At 44.4% G+C, this 22,050-nt stretch overlaps 2 protein-coding genes across 5 annotated transcripts; one reads left to right on the top strand and one right to left on the bottom strand.

Moving 5' to 3' along the window:
• Positions 1-44: 44 nt before the first annotated feature.
• On the bottom strand, positions 45-15,128 carry bag6 (BCL2 associated athanogene 6). Of its 4 annotated transcripts, XM_049026958.1 has the most exons (26): positions 14,953-15,128; positions 11,787-11,874; positions 11,259-11,376; positions 10,114-10,340; positions 9,827-9,898; positions 9,624-9,746; positions 9,288-9,460; positions 9,045-9,174; positions 8,185-8,388; positions 7,820-8,051; positions 7,669-7,725; positions 7,320-7,453; positions 7,161-7,238; positions 6,196-6,241; positions 5,701-5,996; positions 4,558-4,873; positions 4,132-4,301; positions 3,397-3,450; positions 3,180-3,282; positions 2,607-2,731; positions 2,146-2,280; positions 1,959-2,015; positions 1,687-1,881; positions 1,392-1,499; positions 1,163-1,309; positions 45-1,083 (listed from the first exon to the last, which is right to left on the bottom strand). In XM_049026958.1, exons 2-26 carry the CDS (start codon positions 11,862-11,864, stop codon positions 988-990), a joined length of 3,474 nt encoding a protein of 1,157 aa, XP_048882915.1. In that variant the 5' UTR covers positions 11,865-11,874; positions 14,953-15,128; the 3' UTR covers positions 45-987. The 4 variants fall into 4 exon arrangements, with proteins under 4 accessions (XP_048882915.1, XP_048882914.1, XP_048882916.1 ...); XM_049026957.1 differs by having other exon boundaries at positions 7,161-7,453; XM_049026959.1 differs by lacking the exon at positions 7,161-7,238 and having other exon boundaries at positions 7,278-7,453; positions 14,953-15,127.
• Positions 15,129-16,853: 1,725 nt separating this feature from the next.
• On the top strand, positions 16,854-20,725 carry apom (apolipoprotein M). The gene is made up of 7 exons (XM_049027030.1): positions 16,854-17,032; positions 17,900-18,042; positions 18,455-18,525; positions 18,995-19,108; positions 20,139-20,237; positions 20,396-20,450; positions 20,626-20,725. The coding sequence occupies exons 1-6, from the start codon at positions 16,919-16,921 to the stop codon at positions 20,422-20,424; spliced, it is 570 nt and encodes a 189-aa protein (XP_048882987.1). The 5' UTR covers positions 16,854-16,918; the 3' UTR covers positions 20,425-20,450; positions 20,626-20,725.
• Positions 20,726-22,050: the final 1,325 nt, after the last annotated feature.

The following is a 22,050-nucleotide window of genomic DNA, read 5'->3' as shown; positions in this document are numbered from 1 at the left end:
ATGTAGGTTTCATGTATTTCCATGGATAAGCAGCAAGGGCAGAATAAATGCTAAATATATTTATTTACCTTACAACACAACTTTCTTAAGGCGCCTTTTAGTTATAAGCTCTAGGTAACTTATTTGGACATGCTGCTGGGATACATCTAAACGGTTACTGACATAGTACTCTGCAAGTAAGGGTGCATATATAATCTGTTAAATGGGACTTAATAATCAAATTTCAGTGCATTCATTGGCAAACGTTTTAATTTTAAACAACCACTGGACAAAAACACAAAGGATGATTTGGGATGTAAATGTTTCTAAATCAAAATCGTTCAACACCATATAGCTGCATAATCACTCTAACCTCAACAAAAAATAAATACTTAACACAGCTTGTCATTTCACCAACCCCGATATCCGAGTTAGGACACATAAAAGGCTTACAGCCAGAAAGCCAAGGTGACAGGGCAAGAATGTGATATCATTACTGGTGTTGTCTCCATGTGTATCACTATTGCCATTGCCACAACCTTTTATTGCCTCGTCGCTCTTCGAATGTTCATACAAACATAAAATAAATCACAAAATAGAGCATTTGCGAAGAAGCTGAAAGCATACAGAAATGCCTAGAAAGAATGGGTCATTTGCAGATCAAGCATGATGTCTTAGGAAGGTAACTTTTCAAGGTTCCTGTATTCAGTTAATAAAAGAAGAAGGGACCGTGGATGGACTTTTCAATATATCCACAGGTTCATGGAAAAGCTAAAGCTTATCAGTTTAACTGGGATCATTGGGTCAAACTGCAGGGCTTGTAGGCTTCATTTCCTGCCAACCAAAAATGCTGCATGGATAACTGACAGCATTCTCCATATAACCTGGGTTTAGTTTCTCATACTTCAAATCCAATGAAAGCAGGAGGAAAAAACTTGCAAGGTACGTTTGCTCAACAGCAAAATGTCATTGTTCAAGCACCACTCCCATGTGTGCCAACCAATGACATTAAGAGTCCAGTGAAAAAGCCCTTTGTGTGTTGGGGAATCGCTGCGCGCTGTACTCTGGGTCCTCCCTTACTCGTTTATTCATATCACGTTTCACCTGAGAGAGAAGCAAAAGTCTATTAGGAAAATTCCACAGCATAATATTGGAAAACCTGGACACTGTCATCGGACATTACCTGTTCCATATATATGTCTTGAAGGTCAGAACTTTCTAGGTCTTCCTGAAGGCTCTCTGGGGCAGTGACTGGCTTGGCTCCCACTGACTTTGCTGCCTGACTTACGGCCTCAGTGAGAGAGACGTGGACACCGTCGCCCTGTGCCGTCTCGGAAAAAAGGAGCGCCAGCTATCAAACGACCCAGTACGACACCTTGGAAACACTAACTTCTTTGACAAGCGAGTGTTACCTTCCTACGTTTGGCTGGCATCCCGTGTAAATAGGCATCTGAGAGGGGGGGCTGGGCTTTTATCTTCCTCTGGGACACTATGTCCTGTCGGATAATGGGCACCCACTCCTAAAAGAGCCGGCAAGAGACAGAGGTATACCAGGTGTGGCGGGGTGACATGGTATGGAAAAGGGGCGTCTCGGTGAAAGGGAGGAGAAGCTGGAAGGAGGATTGTGAACTTGCAGAGCAGAGACGCTGCCAGACGGTCAGCGGACAGGGAGGAGTCGTACGACGACAGCAAAGCTCCGGTCCTTACAGGAGGAACCGCTGTAGCCCAGGCCTCTCCCTCTTCTGTCATCTCGCTGACCTCTCCACCAGCCACTCCCGGAAAAGCACCTTCCATCCCAATGGCCCCCCCGGGCCGGACGGGCGCCTCGGTCCTGCAGTCCCGCGGGGACGCCATGGCTTCCTCAGCAGTGGTGGCTGGGGTGGGGGAGCGACCCTCCTCCATCTAGTCCGATGGAAGTTGCATAAGCTACAGAGGGGAATTTACACCTAAAGCAGACGCAGCGGAAGGCGTGCACTCACTTCCACAGGCCTGGATGCTTGCTGCATCTCGGATTCTTCCCTGTCCTCTGACATATCCTGTGGAGAAGAACAAATCAGCGTGACTCGCTCGAACGGCGAGTCTAACAGGTATTACCTGTCCGCAGCCGTGCATGCTGGGAAATACCCAGACTTGCATGTGCATGCCTGTCCGAGGTGAAACAAAAACCTGCGTGCGGATGACATAATGCAGGATCTGCTCTTCTGTGACTGGAATGTGCTCCAGGATGACCTGCAGCCTCATGGACATCATGCTGGTCAGCCAGTTGACCAAACTGGGGTTCACCTCTGTGGACATACTTCTCTGCATGAAGAGCAAAGAGAGAGAAGAGTCAAACAGGCTGGAGAATGACGTCATCAACACCAGAGAGAGAGAGAAAATGTTCTCAGAGCAAGACTTTATCCACATACTATGGCCTATTTCATGACCCCAAAATTGGGTCATTTCATGACCCCCATTTGATCATAACCACCTCTATATGACTGACTCAATAAATGTACCCAATAAAAGCACCATTATAAAACCAGGTATAGCAGCATTTAGCAGCATTTACCCAACAGCCAGAAGGACTAAAGTCAAGAAAAAGGACAAAGGTAGACGGCAGAGTGGCCAATATTTTTTCCACTAACTATGCGATGGTTGATGACGTCAGTGAGTGCCATCTGCTCCCCCCGCAGGCAGTAAAGGTTGAGGGCCAGACACTCGAACAGAACCTGGTTGCACATCAACAGCAAGCGGCTCCCAAAGGAATCGTCTGCAGGGACGAGAGGGTCGACGGCAGATGGAGCGGTGAACTGGAGGGGCTATCGCACAATCCACCGCGACGAAGACAGCATTCATGCGGCGATATTCCTTCGTGCATAATAGAAAATGACTCCAAGATCTGACTCAGGAACTTAGGCATGCACCAGGAATTCCCAAGATACAGAAAACCAGCAATATGATGCAAGTTTCGATTCCCGTGGTTAGCTAGACGACGGGCAAGGTGCCTTAAAATAGAACGCTGACGAGCACGCTGAAATTTCCCCATTAATCATTAACACTTGACTTCTACCTGAAGCACCTAAGTTTGGGTCCTTTTTAAATGACTTCACTACAGAGATTAAAAGCTAAGAGCACAAGTGAGATGGGGCTGCTAATTGTAATACGGTGACGATAAATAAACGCACCACAGGGGCCCAGACAGAATATTCCACACTCACCACAGCAGCGCAACACGTGCGTGGCGATTTGCGTGAGCTGCCGTGTGAGGAAGGATAAGTTGGTCTGGGTGATGTCCACGCCTTCTAGCACCGTCGCCGAGGACTGGCGAAGAAACGGGGCTGGTTAAAGCCTGACTGGTGAAAGTTTAGCTGGTGCTGACTGGTGAAACTGGAGAGTTTCGCATGTGCTGCAGAGGGAGTCGGCAGCGGCACTTACAAAGGTCTCTGTGATGTACTCATCAAGCCCACTGATGAGCTCCTCGGCTGCTGCCTGCATGCGTAAAATAAGAAAATCAGTCTGTGTCTATCTTCATATTCAGTACCAGTGAAAAGTCTGGACACACCTACTGTAATTCACTTCCTTTGGTAACCATTAGCACACCTTGAGATTATGCAGTAGGTATCTTGTGAACAAGGAATGAGATGGAGGGCTGTGACAGATGAGCTGGACCCCCACATTTCTCCCCCCCCCCCGTCCTAAACAGTATACAGCTGGTTTGGGTTGAGTTGGATCGAAGAGTAAGAGCAAGGTAGCAAACTCGTGCCCAGAAGTTATGGAAAACCCCTCAGGACTGTTGGAGAAGCATTCTAGGTGGCTACATCATCAAAGCAAAAGGGGGTTATTTTGAAGAATCTAAAATTTTATAAAACACTTCTCCTGGTCATTGCAATATATACAGATTACTTAATTGCCGAAACCCTTTACTATAAGGTGAATAACATAGCTAAAATAGAGACAAACGCATTAAAGCAAGTGTCTCCAGACTTTTGACTGGTGCTGTGCACTAATGGTAAACAGTCCGTTTCTAATGCTGCGTGCACAACAGAGTACAGGTGAAATTTAAGAGTGGACCATGTTGTGTTATGAAAATTGCTGGGTGTGTGCAAGATCAGAGTAGCACTACAAAAGTTTCTCTGCTCATGTCCCGAGCGTCACAGGAGTGCAGCTCACAGAGATGTTGGCGTCGGTGGGCTCCCTCCTGCGTAGGTAGTGCTCTGTGAAGAACTGGGCAAGCTGGGGCTGAAGGCGGCTCAGGGGCTGGTGCTGGCCGTGCAACAGCAGCACCATGTCCATCATAGTGAAGTTCTGCCAGACCAGGGACAGCAGATCTACAAAGAAGCCTACAGAGGCGTGGGGGGATAAGTCACACGCCCAATGACATCACAGACAAGGGATGGAACTGGAGATAGAGACTAAAGAAAATAGCATGTTTTTTCCCGCCTATTGACAGTGGTTTCAGTCTTTTTAAAGGAGCTGTGACTCAGTACCATGTGGAATACACAGAATGAGGTAGATGGACACTCGATCTGATAAACAGGTTACGTCGAACAACGGAAACAAGGGAGAAATTGTACGGAGCGCTCTCTCAAAGAATACCTGTGGCATCCCCTGTGCTGGCTGCAAATAAGTTTTCTGTCTGGGACACCCTCTGGATAAACTGGGCGATGGTTTCGGTATTGTTCTGGGAAGCCCCGAGAGAGCCCATCATGGTGGACAGCACTCCCTGAACAATGCCGGTGAAGAGCTCTGGGTTCAACGTCTCTCCTGGGGCTCCCAGGGTGGCGCCAGGGACAGAGCTGAGGGTAGAATCAGAGGGGGGAGCTGGGGTAGTGCCGGGAGGGGATGCTGGGGCGGTGCTGGCAGAAGGGGCTTGTTGACCACTGTGGGGCGGGGGGAAGACTGGCTGGCTGGCCTGGGAAAAAGAAGGGAGAAGTCAAAGGTGTGATGAAATAGTATTCAACGGCAGTCAAAAATTTGGACGCACTAAACCAAGTGTCTCATCACATGACCTGGCCACCTGACCTAACTACATGAGAAATGGTTTTGGAGGAGACTGACCAGGAAGCGAAGGAAAAGCCTCATACTCCTACTCAGTATACATGTGGGGGCTCCTTCAGGACAGCTGTTAGCATCCCATGGAGCAACTGGAGTTAAGAACCTTGCTCAATGGATGTCTCTGCTGACCCAGCGGTTAGAACCAGCAACCTTCTGAGTCCCAACCCACTGAGCTGCCCCAACTCCCCAAAATTATTATTTTTTATTTTTTTGTCAGTGCATAATCCACATACGCTACTTTATAATTTTGATGTCTTTATAATAATTCTAAAATGTAGAAAATACTAAAAACAAACCTTTCCATGCGGAGATGTCTCCAAACTTTTAACTAATGCTGTACTATATGGAAAAAATTGGAAACTGACTCACTGATACGAAGCTTGTTCATGGTCTGAGAGACTTATCCTGACAATCGATATACAAGTGTCACATCCATAATTCTGGGATGCCCCCGGCTTTATTTCAACATTGTATTTCCTGTTTCAGGCCTTTCATTCTCATACCAAGACGTTTAGTGTCTCAGTTTGTTTGTCTGAGGATCATTGGGTAATTTGGCTGTGAATTTCCACCTAAAACTATCCTTTCTGATTTCAGAATCACCCTTTCAGCAAAGCACTTGTTAGAAAAAGGCCGTGACACTTGGGCCATCTTCAGCGTAATGCAGGAAACAGGATCCACACTGACCTGAATGAAGTCTGTGACTCCCTGTATGAAGGAAGGGATCCCAGGCATGGTGACAGTAATGGAGGGTGGCAACCCCGAGCCTCCGGAGCCGGCCGCTGTCGCCCCACCCAACACAGACCCCAGCAGCTGGGCCAGGTTACCCTCGGCGGTCGCTGCCTGGGGCGGGGCCGCGCCGTCTGGGGCTGGGCTGGGGGCGGCCGCGCTGGCCGGCGCTTGGTGCAAAGTGTCAGAGGAATTCGTTGGAGGGGGAGCAGAGGAGGAGGACTGGGATGAGGAGGTGGTGGAGGCGTGACTCGCTGGAAGGAAACAAACACGACCGGATTTCAGTTTGACATCCTGAATATAATCACACGGTACAAAGTGAAAGTGCCATATCCTTTAGATGCCTAAAGATAACATGAAATATGTTATGTTAAGCCAGGCACCACATTTACCGCGCTGAATCCAGCAAAGGAGAAGAGAAAAGCATAAATAGCACTACGGAGGTATACCTACCAATGTGAACAGGCATCAGCAGCTGGCCCACCAGGCCATTGATCATCTGGAGAGAGATGAAGAAGGTGACACTGCAGCACAGTTAGGGAGGAAGACTAGGCTGCGCTATGCAGCACTCACCAGCAGATGGCGCAAGTGCACACGAGAGGCTGTGATCTTCAATATTAAATAACTTCCTGCAAGTCCGGATGGCTGTGTCTTACTAGATCAGAAAGCCGGCTTATCTTGGTAACACAGCTTTAATGCGTGTTAAAGGCGAGTCAGTCGCCGCAATCATTTTTAAGGACAGTGATGAAATAGGGCTGAGTCTGTTACAGTGGCATTACGAAATACATGAGATCACCGAGTGACTAATCCGTTTCGAGTGTCATATGTGTACAGGATCACTGCATGAAAATTCCCAAAATGATGTGTTACTATTATCAGTATTACATGGCTGCTTATATCAGTACAGTACAATTTTCAGCCACTGATAAGAGGAATCAGACCACTACAGGAGATGGCATTGCTGTCCCTATAGGGTCACTAATCAATGCAACAGCATTTAATAAGACTATATTAACCACATCAGCAAGATACGTTCAGCAAAGCCGACTGGAAGCACAGTTAGCCTCAAACAGTCTCAAAAGTCCACTTCCTAAAGCATCAGCAACTTTAAGACAGACTTTAAACCAGCGGTGTGTGTGATCACAGCGTTTTAGTCAGGGAAGGGAGCTGCAATCCCCTTCCGGTGACCAGGGGACACTCGTATGACTCATCATTCAAGCAAAATCCACAAATACGAAAAGACCATGACCAAAAAAAAACTATTACTGATTTAAATGAAATATGCGAGGTAGACAAATTTATTTTAATCCGGATTTATCTTAGAAACCAGACGAGACCAACGATACCAGTGGTACCGAAGATGGTACCAGTATGGCAGCTGACGCAAAGGCATGCTTGGACAGTAAAGTGCACTACACCTGTACAGGCTGCTGGCCCCCAGTGGGGGGAACCGTTGCCCTTATATTGATAGTGGCTCCTCTGCCTCCGACGTTGGACTGCGTGTTCATGGGGGAGAAGGGGTGGGTTATTACTACCCTGGCTTGGGGTGTGTTCGGGGCAGTCCCTCCAGCACTCACACTGGAGCCCTGGGTCGCCTGCTGCCCCCCGGAGGCAGCAGTCGCCATTGCCACGGCCTGCTGCGTGACCTGGTTCACGATCGCCTGCATGAACTCGGGCGGGAGGCCGGGGATGAGAGGAGGGGTCGTGGTCCCTGGAGAGAAGGCAAACGATGCGGACTCACAAATGACATTAATGACGGGTCACGCAGCCGCCCAAGCAGGCAGCACGGACCTTTAACCAGCTGCACACAAAGCACACAACCTTCAAGGAACAAAATTCATAGTGACCTGGTTATGAGGACTTGCAATTTGCAATGCTGTGCAATAAACCACAGGGGCAGCGATGCAAAAGCCGATCCAGACTCACCAGTCTGCCCAGTTCCAGCAGCCGTCTGCTGTCCTGAAGCCTGAGGTGCAGCAGAGTCTATGTACATACACGTAAAAAAAAAAAAAAACTGAGTAAAATGTCAAAAGCATAAGAACACTGACAAGACACACAGGTCAGAGAGCATACGCACCATCCAGGTTCATTTGCATCACCACCACCGGCTCCCTTGTCTGATGACTGATTCGAATAACCCTCGGCCCTGTCTGTCCTTGTGCCGGCTGATTGGCAGAAGCGGGCTGCGGTGGCGGGACCTGTCCATTTTCAGCTTGCTCTGATTGGCCAGTGGCTGTAGTGGGCGGGGCCTGGGCTTCAGGTGCCTGCCTGCCATTGGTGGTCATAGTCACTGTCGCTCCCATGTTCATCTGCCGGCAGATTTAACAGCACACCTGAACCTACAATGAAAGTCTCTCTACTGAGATGAATGCATTTAATGAGAACTCTCGGGTTATAGATTAATTTCTATAATGCTATTAAATAAACTGAAAGATGACGCACCGGAATGGGGATGTGGTGAACGCCACCAGGCAGCATCACAGGGGAGGTGTAGTGGGATATGGGCCGGATCACGTGCAGGTGACGAGGAGGGGGGGCCAGCAGGTTGCAGCGTAGGTCGCTGAGGGCGACGAGCGCGTTACCTAGGGGACGGAGTGCCTCCCCCACCAGGTTCAAAACACGCTGGTCGTCTTCTCTCTCCTGTACCTGAGAAACGATCGCCCTGAGATTAATGAACACCGCTGCTAAAAGGAAATCGTTACTTCCCAAGAAAAACACTTATTTCCTAAAAACCATTATTCCAGGAGCATGGAAAAAAAAAAACACGTTTTCTCAGAAACTACAAAATAACCCTAAAACACCATGAGACGCCATTACATCACAAATAGAAACCTTTTGTTACGCAGCCGTCAGTGAACGGTTTAATGTATCAACGGATCATTATCAGCGAGGCAAATGTGTCAGTGTTAACAAGATACAAACTAATCTTGCTTTATATTCATGTTAACCTTAATGTTAGTTAGCTAACTATCTATCAACGTTAACATTAAAATTAGTGATCCATACAAAACAACCATCATGAGCAGAAATTAGTAATGCGTCAATAAGGAAATTTCTGGATGATTTTGATAGTGAATTATTTTAACTCATGGCATGGAACTGGCCGATACAATCGGTGCATCTTTAAGAGAAATGGTAACTAGTACAACCATAACTATTAGTTTTATGAAGTCATCTACGTAACATCTTTTCATTGGTCAATTAGATGTCAATCATCCTAAAATGGACTTAAGTTTGCATCAGACAGCGATGTGCCAAGTATGTAATTAAGACAAATCAGAGATGCAAAGCCTGCAGCTTACATTGTTATTGTAGTCGGCGGAGGTAGCGGCCCCCAGGATGGAGTGAGCTCTCTGAACGAAGGGCTGCAGCCTGTCCTCCACCCTCCTCAGCTCCACCAGTATATCCAACAGCTCCAAGGGGCTGGGGTGGCTGTATGGTGAAAGGGAGGAGTCACACGTGGCCCCGTGTTTTCGGAATGAGCTCAGCATCCATAATGCACCGCGCACAAAACAAGCTTTATAATGAGCAAGTAAAAGTTTTACTTGGGTCCCGAGGAGGGGGGTCCATCAGTCTGAGTGGATGTAGAGGAAGAAGAGGGTGGAGGTGGAGTGGGGGAGGCATCTACAGGCTGTGCCTCGGGTGCGGTGGCGGCAGCGGAGGAGGAAGAGGCAGGAGGAGCGGAATCTTGTGGAGATGATGTTCCGCCGGCCTGGCCCTGCGTCACGCGTCAGAGGAGAAACACACAACGCAGAACAGCTGGTGACTGTCTGTAACATGATCCCAGCCTTCATACACAAAAGCAGAGGCAGAAGGCTTTACTTCAGACTGGAACCACTGATGTTACACCTATCACCATATGGCATCTTCTTCAACGGTACCTCCAGCCTGAGGATGACAGAGTCCATGTCCCTCAGCAGGTTCTCCGCCAGCAGCAGCCGCAGCCTGGGCTCGCTCTGCATCGCCTGGTCCACGTTGATGTGCACGTCCACAGACCCGTTGCCCTGAGATAGACGGAGAGGAGGCCGTCACCGGCTACTGTTGCTGCACGGGAGACAGCCTGCCCAGACCCCCGCATGCTTACAGTTGTGTTGGTGATGACGCGAGCATTTCTCCCGCTCTCTCCCAGGCCTGACAGCACCTGCTGGACTGACATCTAAGAGAGAGACACAGATGGAGGGAGAGAGAGTCTGCTATCATTGGTCATATTTACTGACTGTTGGAACAGAACGCATGGCGGTACGTTGGCACAATTAGCCCCAAGAACCCAATTAAGTCTATTTGCTTTCGCCCTTCTGGTAAGACGCGCAATAATAAGCATGGAGAGGAAAACTGACCAACGGCAGGAATGCGAGACGAGAAAGACCCCACCTGGATCTGCTGGGGGTCCACGACGTTCACAGGCAAGTTGAAAGTCCCCAGCATGACATAGCTGTTGGCGTTACGGTCGTGTGGCGGCACATGTGGTGCACCCTGGGAAGTGGCGGAGGCGGAATGGGGAGGCGGGACCGACCCCTCCGTGCCCCCGGTTCCTGTCCCCGGCTGCGTCGTCTGCGGAGGGGCCCTCTCCACCAAATGGATGACTTTGCCTTCCACATCTGAGAGGAAAATGAAGAGGAGGGTGGACATATGAAGATGAGGGGAGCTTCAGTCTGCATGCTGCCTGGTCACCTTGTCATAGTGTCAGTGTAGCAGTAGGAGAATAAAATGATGAGTAGCCATTTGTGACTGTCAGCTCCTGCATGGCCTTGAGGAAACAATCATGGCAGGAATGAGTTGTGCCGGGCCCGTGCCCACTCTCTGGACGAAAGGAAGAGAAGAACTTCTCACAAGATAGCACCACCCAAACAGCCAAAATCCAAGTAAAACTACCATAACAATCAAAAGTACGAAAAAGCACAGCACTATTCCATGGAACACAAAGTAGGAAGCTAGAAGTGTGTCATTTTCAAATTTATATCTGACATCAAAATTTTTTTTCCCCCCCAAGTTTTGACTTTGTGCAACAACAATAGGAAAAGCCTTTTATGTCTGAGACTGGCAACATGCTTTAAGGCAAGTCGTTTCCTTCCACAGCTACATATAAGTACAGTAGGTGTATTTAAATGTCGACGCCGTGATGAGTTTAAAAAAGGAAAGAGAACAATAGGTGTTTCTTTCGCCACGGTGATCCAGGTTGAGGGTGTTTGTGTGCTAATCTCGAGTCAGTTTTTCCTATCGCGTCGATTCACACATCAGAAGGGGGGGAAAATGCTAAACGCAAAGCAAAGCATCCCTCCGTAATGTTAAAGTGAGACGCTGCAGCCCATAAGGCTGGAATGCACGCCCACTGACAGTGACAGAGGCGATTAATAAAACATACAGCGTTTGCATTCTGCCTAAAACAACGCGGGGAAATGAAAAAAAAAAAGTTTAATTACACATTAAAAAATTGCAGTTTGTCAACCACCTACAGAAACACTCTTGTTTAACCAGAGGCGATACGATGATAACGGGAGAGGAGCCATGACACTCACTGTAGTCTGTCAGCGTCTTCTCATCCTGCAATACTCTGCCCTGATAGATGAGCCTCTGCTTGTCCACAGGAATCCCAACAGACTCAGAGATGTGTTCCTTAAACTGCTTCACCGTCAGCTGGCAGGAGGAAATCAATCAGTACAATGCATCATGGGAGTTTCAGTAGCAAAGCCCCGGACAAAGTAAACATCTGTATAGAACCAATGAACTGGCATCTAGCCAAACATTACACCCATCACCTAAAGTCCTGTAATCAAGTGGTATTTGTTCACCCTGACTTTTGTCTGTTGACATAACTCACAGCAACACCACCAACTTATTTGACACACTCTGTTGGTGGATAAGTTCCGTTTGGCTTTAGTTTATTTCGGGTAAATATTTTTTGTTTTTTGTCCATGTGGTACAATACAGGAAAAGGAAATGTTTGCTTCTGTAAGATATGCTGTGGGTCTGTGCCATCGATGCCCATGTCACGCTAAACGATCTGAACAAGATTCGGCAAAATGAGAAGTCACAGAAACACCTACTTCTCTTCTGACCGAGTAACTTCGGCTCTGCGAGTCCAGAGTCTTCACAGTTACCTCGATATCACCAGGCTCACCCATGCCTATCCACCTAAACAGAGAAGGTGAAACTGATGTAGATATCTGTGTAATGCCATGGAGTCACGCATCACACCATTCTATAGAAGACACTCCTCATGACTTCAAAGAAGTCTTTAAATACAATTTTATTGCAGCTCATAGTCTGGTATCATCACACTAAAAAGCACTAGTTCCTTTGCAAGTTACAGTCCCAGTTACAGTCAAAGAAAATGATGTTTAAATGATCAAGTGTAAAACTATGACACTTTAGCTTAGACATTTCAAAGCTTCTAAAATCACCCCAGTGCTACACCTTCTTCGGCTAAGTTAATTAGTTGAGCTGGTGCTGAAATTTAACAAAATTAGTATCACTGTTTATTTGCATACATGTTGAATTGGAGCCGTAAACATTTTCTTTGACTACACAACACCGTTAAAGTGCAACCTGATACAAAGCCTGGGCATTAATAAAAAAAAAATGGAGAATTTAGTTTATAGTACTAGTCAAAAGTGTGGACACACCAGCTTTACATTTGTTTGTCTCTATTTTAGGTGTGTTATTCGCCTTATACTTGAAGGCATCGAGGCAATGATTACACATCATACTGCAAAGTCCAAGAGGAGTGTTCAACATCTCAAAATGTTTTCAAATTTAAGACTCTTTAAAAAGCCCCCTTTTGCTTTGATGACAGCACTGCAGATTCTTGGTATCCTTTCAACCAGCTTCCAGATGGTGACTCCTGGAATGCTTCTCCAACAGTCCTGAAGGAGTTTCCATAACTTGCTTACTCTGCAATTGAATCTACCTCTATGGGCTTTGGGTTGGGGGGGGGGGGTAGCTCATCCACCACAGCACTGCATACCTTTCCTTGTTCACAAGATAGTACTTACTGCGTAACCTCAAGGTGTGCTTAAGATCGTTTTATTATTCAAAAACAAATTATCTTTTTGTAGGCGTGTCCAGACTTTTTACTAGTGCTGTATATCACTCTGCTATAAATGCAGTTATGTGTATTCTTAAAAAGCACCAACGGGAACTGAACAAATTTTCTGGACTTTTGTGATCTCAGTTACAGAATATGACTGAAATACTGAGTAACACGTCTCATGGCCGGAAAACACTACGAAGATCCTGATTTAGGTATCATGTGATCTTGACATAAGATACCTCAACAGACTACAATAGGTTGTATAGTCATATCAAGGTTTCAGTCCGACTGAACATTTGGAAGGAACAAACGTTGGTAACCATTGTGTTTTCCTTTTAAGTACAGCGGCATCCATGCCTTGTTAATTGCCCACCAGAGCCCACACATGATGAGGCACAATGGGTTCTTTCAAAAGTTAATCTTCTGGCAACCTTGAGATAAATTTATCCCCATCAGTAAAGCACAGGGCTGTACCTCATGCTATGTCACTGATGTTTATAACTGGTAATTCAACAACAAAACGGATACAGCGGTAATTGTGTCCACTTTAATTTCGTCCTTGAGGGCTACGATATTAAGTTTAAATATGAGAACTGAGATGTGTGGAGCCCACCAGACATTATTACAGATGTTGAATCATAATCATTTGTGTTGCATGAATTTACCGGACAGAAAAGTACCCACATTAAACGTATTACAGCAAATTCCACTGTGGTTAAAAAGGGACATATGCAGAAAATCTAGGGAAATAATACAATTTATATTTTGCACCCTCCTAAAGCTCATAGAAAACCCCACATTTAATTGAACGGCAATTTACCTAAAATTGTGCCCGTGTTCATATATTTAACTCAAGTGTTATCGATAAAGATTTGAGACACGTGTTAAAATTTGTGTTCATGTAACATATATCTACCCATCTTCCAACCACTGATCATGGCCAGGCCTGCAAAGATGCTTATAGTGTATACCAGGCAGCACAGGGTATAAGGCTAGAACACACCCAATCCACTGCATGGTACATACACACATTACATACTATGGGTATAACATTGCATCCTGTGAGAAGCCAGTTAGTCAAACTGTGTGTCTTTGGACTGTATGAGGAAACTACACAACACAGGGTGAACATGCAAACTCTATGTAAACAGAGTGGATATAGGATTCAAAACATTTAGGTGTAAGACCGCTGACCATTAAGCCCACTGCTGTCCTTATATAAAACTTTAAACAGGATGAAATTCTATATAGTAGGCCTACATGTATATTCTACTTCCAAATTACCACGTGCATTGCCTGCAACTTCAGAGGTCTGTATAAAAAGTGTGAAACTACGGATCAACAATAACCACAAATGCGCAGAGCACTATTATAATACGAGAATAACAAAGGAATTTTGAATCCTATATTTTGTGGAGGGAGGGGTTAATGTACTCTGCTCTCAAAATAATCAATTATGCATATATAAAGGAAATTACTAGAACTACTGACTATCTGTTAATTTTAAAACCATTTAACAATCACGACGTTGAGTGTGATTTTATTTATGGACGATAAAATCTTATAATAAAAGTAAGATCTTAAAAGAACGCCTTAAGGGATTTTAAACAAAAGCACCATCTTTTATTACGTTCTTCTAACCACATACCCAAATATTTAAAAACAGACAAAGCTCAACCTAAAGTGACACAAAGGGCCTTTATTAGCTAGAAACAGTCAAATAATTTCTGAGACGGGTCTTATGTAGGCAGTGTTCACACAATACAGGATTTGTTATGATTTATTACTGCAGATGGCTTTGTCAATTCGAGAACACCCAAGACAAACCAGTACCCGCAACTATTAACGAGTGACAAGTTATTTTTTCCCCTTTCAGTAATTCTTAGCTCATATTAACTGTAGTTAACCTGCATACGCATTTTGCAAATTTAATAGAACAAAATAAAACGAAGTAACCAAAAAATATAGTGAACGGCCTGTTTGGTAGACATTACTATTAATGTGTCGATTCGAGTCACTGAAATGAATTTTAGGGCGCAAGAAATCATCCTACCGCTTGTCAGTTCTACTTCAGTAACTTAAGAGTTAGCCGACTAGTGCAACTTAACCTGCTAGCTAGCCGCATTAGCAACACGGCCCAGATGAACACTGTAAACGACCACTTCGGAATACCGAATTACCTTCAAACGAGCTCTTTTCGGGATAAAATTCTCACTCCGTCCGAGTCTTGGTTGGTTATATAGCTGACAGATGTTTAAGTTTAAGTTTTAAAACAGCTGTAATTGAACCTCCTTGGCGATTTGTTATTCAGTTTTTTCCCGATGCGACAAGGACCCATGTGACGTAGCGTCTCGAATGAGCCTGTCCGTCTTAAACGCCTAGAATTTTCTGATTCGGTTATGACAATCGTAATTTAACACATCATTAACAGCGTGAATACATGTTTTTTTTATCAGTTCATCCCACTGTGGTCATTGCTCCCTGATCTGTTTCTTTGGGGGGGGAAAACACAACTGCATTGCACGAAGTTCTGTCTCCAATATGTCTGAATTTGCATGCAGTTTTTAGGATGAGACTTTACTTACAATTCTCCTGTATAACAGTTGTTAACAGAAATAAAGTAGTTCTAGTATCAAGTTAGCTTATAAAATGCAGCATTTAAATGAAGTGTAATTTCATCTTTATTTGGAATTTCGTTTCATGTAAATAGGCTGACATTGTCAGATGCGCCTTAATTATTATTTACTATATATTTTAATTAGTAAATCCACTTGCAGGGTGTTTCCTGATTCCCGTTTTCATTGTTCATTTGGTTTTTGGCTATGGTTCTGGTATATTGCATTGTTGTTAAATATTTTCATTTACTGATATCAAGTTCAAAACATCAGTATAAATTTTAAATAATTTATTGATGATGAAATTGTTGCAGTGATATTAAATATGACACCCAAGCACAAGTTCGGGGCAATTTTATGATCCAGTATCATCTTCATCCCACTTCTCCTAGAGAGCAAGCTGAGCAGGTCAGACCACACATCTCTTTCCGAAGCCACAGACTCTCACTTGTTCTAAGGGATCCCCAGATGTTCTCAAACCAGCCGGGAGCTATAATCCCTCCAGTGTGTGCTTGGTCTGCCTCGGCACAGTGGGTATCGTCCGGAACAGCTCCCTTCAGTACCCAGTAAGAAGCCCATACCACCTCAGCTGACTTCTCTCATTCTGAAAGAGTAGCAGATCTGTTTCAAGGTCCTTTTGGATATTTGAGGTGATCACGCTGCTCTGGAGAGTGAGCTGGATGTAACCTTGTTCTTTCAGTCTTCACCCCCAGTTCATGGCCATAGGTGAGAATAGGGAGATAAACAGGAAACTGAGAGCTGCATCTGAAGTAACTCCTGCTTCCCCTCTATTATCCGGGTCAGTGCTTGCAGAACTATAACCACAGACACAGTCTGCCTATCGATCTCACACTCTTTCTTGCTGTCGCTAATGAACAGGATCTTGAGGAAATTAGAACCCTTCGATGAGCCTGTAGTGGATAAAGGATCGCAAGATAGAGGGATTAATCTTTATGCCAGATGTCCTGCAATGGTATTTATTTTCATGTCAGTAAAATTGCTTAAACTGTCCAAATTATCTAATTTATTGGCATTCCTGCAGGCAATCACCTGCTACATTTACCTCGATTTACAATAACTAAACGGACACCACATTTAAAATTGGCTTTTGAATATTTCATGATGCAAAAAAGTCTTTAAATTGTATTGACTGAAGAGGTACGCGTACAGTATGAATGTGTTATAAAAAGTGTATCAAGCCAAGCATATTCAATGTTTAGTTTGCTCTCGGTGTATTTCAGAATTAAATCTTGGACTATAGTACATAATGCATATTATTAAAATATTAGTTATACTTTTAATATTAAGGAGACATGGGACGTGGGACACTATGAAAGAACCCCAGAGGTGAAAGGAGGGTTAAATTTCACTACGTTGGGAAAATGAGAGTTACATCTGTGGGTGGACATCAGTTAAACAAACTAGTTAATAATTATGAGTCTTGCCAGGCAGCTAGAGGAGAAAGTCAAACGAAGTGATAGGCTGCTCATTCGATGCTGTTCATTTTGCGCACAGGTACTCCTGGTTCATTATGATCACTGAAGCATGGACATTCCTTTTACACGTAGTTGGGCTATTGTTACATTCACTCACACCCTGCACCCCTCCTGAGATCCTGTCCATGGGCAACATCAATACCAAGCAGGTGAGGCTTTGTCACATTGTATCGTTTTGGGAGTTTTTTTTTCTTCTTTTTTTGAATCTTTTTATTTTTGAGTTTTTCGGGATTTGTTTTAAGATCTAATTTTTTGCATCTCAAAATATAAATTTGGAAAATGAATCACATTTTATTTCATATGGAAATGGTGGGTTTTTTTGATATGGGAATAAGTGGCCCAAAAAAAGCCACTTTTTGTGGATGACACATGAAAAGCCCACTGTTTGTACAGTGTGTTACAGAAGCTCCCCTTTCCTTGTTTTAATGATGATACACACACACACACACACACACACACACACACACACAAATAGTACTGTCTTGGGCAAAGAAAATAACGATCTTCATGTTGCTGTAAAACTATAATATCATGTCTGTCAAAGTCTGTCAGCTTAGCAGCTTCAGAACCTCCCCAAGTCACCCCAGCATTTGTAGGAACCATCCAATACATTCATGTATCACCAACTAGGGCTCTATGTTTAATTAATTAATCAATACCTCAATGACTTTAACTAATGAAGTTAATGAATTGAGTGAGCTTGTGAAATTAGTGGCTGAGCTGCCCCTGAGGTGAGGTTTGGGAATGAAGTGGTGTTCATCTAGCATCCAACTAGACATCAGCAACCTTTTGAAGAACAAAAGTAATTGTTAGTGTTTATTGTTTTACTCTTCATATGCACATATTCTGATGTTAAATTCTGTTTTTTTTTTCTGAGCAAATATACACTTCCTACCCAGATAAAGAGCTTTAAACATTTTCTTTGACTGCCTAAGACTTTTGCACAGTATTGTAATTATTGAGATACATATGGCATTCCAGTGAAATTTCTTAATGCAGTGCTCCCTTCTCTGCAGTATCTAGGCAGCTGGTATTTCATTGCAGTGGCTGGAGAGAGGGACTCAGATGTAAACAAATTCAGAGCAGTAGACAGTACCATCATTGTCCTCCAGGAGGCCACCAGTGCAAACACACTCCTTTTCATTGGATCCATTCGAGTGTAAGTGAGGGGGAAGGGCATTCGAAAGACTGCACATTGTTTGCCAGTTTGGAGTCCTAATATGCAGTTTTTAAAATCGTGTTATTTTAATGCAGTATTTCATTGACCATAATGACAGATTAACAATGAATGCAATGAACACTGATCAACTTAAAAATCTCCACAGGAAGGGAAACGGTAGTCTTTGTTTAATGTGTAATGGATAACTATTTGTGTACATAGTGATAAAGCTGGCCTTTGAATTAAAGTTCTAGGTTACTGGGGGGAAGAATCCCATAGTGTATTTATAGTAGATTGCTGGGTATTCCACCACTTTCTCTTCTTATCCATGTTTAGAATATGATCTAGTGAGAGCGTGTTAAAAAAAGTAACATTCTGAAAATGAAACTGATTATCTCTTGTCCCATTTCAGTGGAAATCACTGCATAAAGGAAGTCTGGCCCTATCACATATGCCCCGGCAGAGATGACTTGGAGCGAGATGGTATGTCACATGTTCTCTCTCTGTCTCTCTCTCTCTCTGTCTCTGCATGTGCATCTGTTTCTCTTTTTTTTGTTTCACTCTCACAAATTCATGCATATACAACAGAAGGGCACAGACCACTCCACAGTTATACAGGCCACTCCACAGTGATACAGACCATTCCACAGTGATACAGGCCATTCCACAGTTATACAGACCATTCCACAGTATATATTTTAAAAAGTGCTTGGGGTCACATTGATTCCACTCTGTACAAGGGTTAGAATGCATCATTCCAGCAGCCTGACTTTCTGAAGTCCCTCTCACTTAATAAATGACAGTAGGGGTTTTTCACATACAGTTGCGTTTCAACCACTTTGTCACTTTTTTGTTTTCAGCTTGCACCTCCCGCCTCCCCCCCCCCACAACATTCAGCTTGTAGTTACCATTAGCATCCACAACTGACTAATCGGCGGTGTTCTGTATACAGGCATCCCAGGGAGACTCAGCCCGCTGTGGAGTGGCCAGCTGCTAAACTGCTCCGAGTGCATTTTCCTGCAGGAGGTGGAGCAGCAAACCCCGCTGAACAGAGTCCTGTTCTATGGTCAGACAAAGTCTCTGCCATTGTCATTACTACTGTTTGCGAATGATGATAGTAACAGCAACAACAACCATGACGACGATGATGATGGTGATGATGGTGATGATGATGGTGATGATGGTGATGATGGTGATGATGATGGTGATGATGGTGATGATGGTGATGATGGTGATGATGATGGTGATGATGTGATGATGGTGATGATGATGGTGATGATGTGATGATGGTGGTGATGATGATGGTGATGATGGTGATGATGATGGTGATGATGTGATGATGGTGGTGATGATGATGATGGTGATGATGATGATGGTGATGATGATGGTGATGATGATGATGGTGATGATGTGATGATGGTGGTGATGATGATGGTGATGATGGTGATGATGATGGTGATGATGATGATGATGATGATGGTGATGATGATGGTGATAATGGTGATGATGATGATGGTGATGATGTGATGATGGTGGTGATGATGATGATGATGATGGTGATGATGGTGATGATGGTGATGATGATGATGATGATGGTGATGATGATGGTGATGATGATGGTGATGATGATGGTGATGATGTGATGATGGTGGTGATGATGATGATGATGGTGATGATGATGATGGTGATGATGGTGATGATGATGGTGATGATGATGGTGATGATGTGATGATGGTGATGATGATGATCATGGTGATGATGGTGATGATGATGGTGATGATAATGTGATGATGATGGTGATGATGATGATGATGATGATGATGATGGTGATGATGGTGATGATGATGATGATGATGATGATGATGTTGATGGTGATGATGATGATGATGATGATGGTGATGATGGTGATGATGGTGATGAGCTCCTGGTGTGCTGGCTGACCCTAAGGTCTCCTCACTAGTGCATTACTTTGGACAAGAGCATCTGCTAAATAATTCAATGTAAATGTGAATTCCTTCAACAACGGTGTGAAACCAAACTGCGTGGTAGTATCTGCCTCCGTTCCTCCACCTGATATGTCTGTCTTATGTCTCCAGCTCGCAGTGCTTCCGTCAGCCCGGAAATGATCAAGGAATTTCAACTGAAGGTGTCCTGCCTTGGAATGAGGGAAGTATTTGTCCTGCCACAAGAAAAAGGTTAGTTCCTCTAACATCCTATAGCAGAACCTGTCAAAAGCAGGTGCAGGTGAAAGGTTCATACATGGCTTACTTCTGCGACAGCTGCTCACATAGATCCATATGTCCGTCACCAAACGGTGAAGGAGGAAATGACCCAGAAGTGTTTTTTTTTTCAGAATATTGTCAACTTGACGAAGTGGCATAAATCTTACTTTCCGATCCTGGAGTATGGTAAGATGGACCAAGCCATTACTCGTATGATAACACTGCTTAGTCTCTCATTGGTCTTCCCTCTTGTGACCTCTTGGTCTCCTCCACATTCCCCTCATTATTATACCTAGTCGATTGATCAATGATGTTTAATTACTGTAAATGTAAAATTTTTTTACCTGTACATTTTTTCCAGATGTGTCACAAACAAGGAGCCAAAGGGAAGATCTGTAATAAGGCAGAATTTTTAAAAACTCAATGCAAAGTCTTTAAAAAAAAATAAATGATCAATAGTTCAAATAGAATGGCTGAATAACACTTTTGTATCTCTGAATCTTAATACAGACACCAAGTGTTGTCTAATATTGTGCCCCCCCCCCCCAGTTCACCACAGCATGGACTCCACAAGGTGTGTTGAGAATGGATGTTTTTCTGTCCGTTCTCCCTCAAGTTCAAAGTTCAAAGTTCAAATTTCAAGTTTCAATAGTCACATGCACAGTTATACTCAATACACCGTGCAATGAAATGCAGTATTGCCTATTGAGCAGGGGACATAAGTATGAGAGACACACATAAATATAAAAGGGAGCCACATATAAAGAGGTAAGACACAGGACATAAGAAAACAAGTAATAATCATGCATATCCATAGTGTGCAATTCGCATAATTCTACGAATGAATAAGCATTTACTGATGTAAATTGTACATGTCTACGTTGAGTAGGCAGTAATGTCGGTTGCTCAGGTGCTAAACACTGCCTTCATTAAGGATCCATATCGCCTGGGAAAAAAAGCACTTCCTCTTCTTTTCTATGCTGACCTTTTGGCCAGTGGGAGCGTTTCCCCGACCGCAGCACAGAGCAGGGGCCGTTGTTGGGATCCCTAATGATCTCACACACGCAATCCATCTCTCAGCTGTCTCAAGTCCTTTATTAACCTGCCTCTTCCCCTCATTTACAGCCATTCAGGCAAAATCAAGCAATGGTTCATCTTGGTTTCAGTGAATGATTAGGTATCCCTAATGTCCCACAAGAAACAAAATGCAAAAGATAAACAATTCTACACTGTCTGTCCAGTACAGGGTCACAGGGAAGGGGCACGGGCCTGTCCCAGGAGGCACGGGGGGGGCGGGGGGGAGACCCTGTTCAAGATATCAGTGTGTCACAGGCCCCACACCTGGATACACAACGTGGGCAGTTCCGAGACCCAAATTCACTTAACTGCTAATGGGAGGAGATTAGCATACCTGGTGGAATCCTGCAAGGCAACACATTATTAATATTATTATTATTATTTCCTTACCTGACAGAGATGGAATATTATTACTAGTAGTAACAGTAGTAGCAGGATAAAGAAGAAAAATGGTACAATATGATGAAAGAGAATTCATACGCGTTGCTTTTTTTTGTCTTGAGCTATGCTGAATGTATATGGTACAAATATAAACAGCATGTGGCCGTGGGGGTGGGGGCGCCCACACCAGGCAAAATCCCGCTCGCTGGGGGAAAGCCCCTCTGCTTAACGCCGGCAAACCCGGGAATCTAAAAACAGATCTTCCACAGTCGCGGCTCTCACCTCGTCAGCCTGCGAGTCGCGGCGCCATGGGGAAAGGGGGCTGGCG

This window comes from Brienomyrus brachyistius, chromosome 9, assembly GCF_023856365.1.
Source record: "Brienomyrus brachyistius isolate T26 chromosome 9, BBRACH_0.4, whole genome shotgun sequence".
Lineage (NCBI taxonomy): Eukaryota > Metazoa > Chordata > Actinopteri > Osteoglossiformes > Mormyridae > Brienomyrus > Brienomyrus brachyistius.
This window is presented reverse-complemented; position numbering and strand designations above follow the sequence as displayed.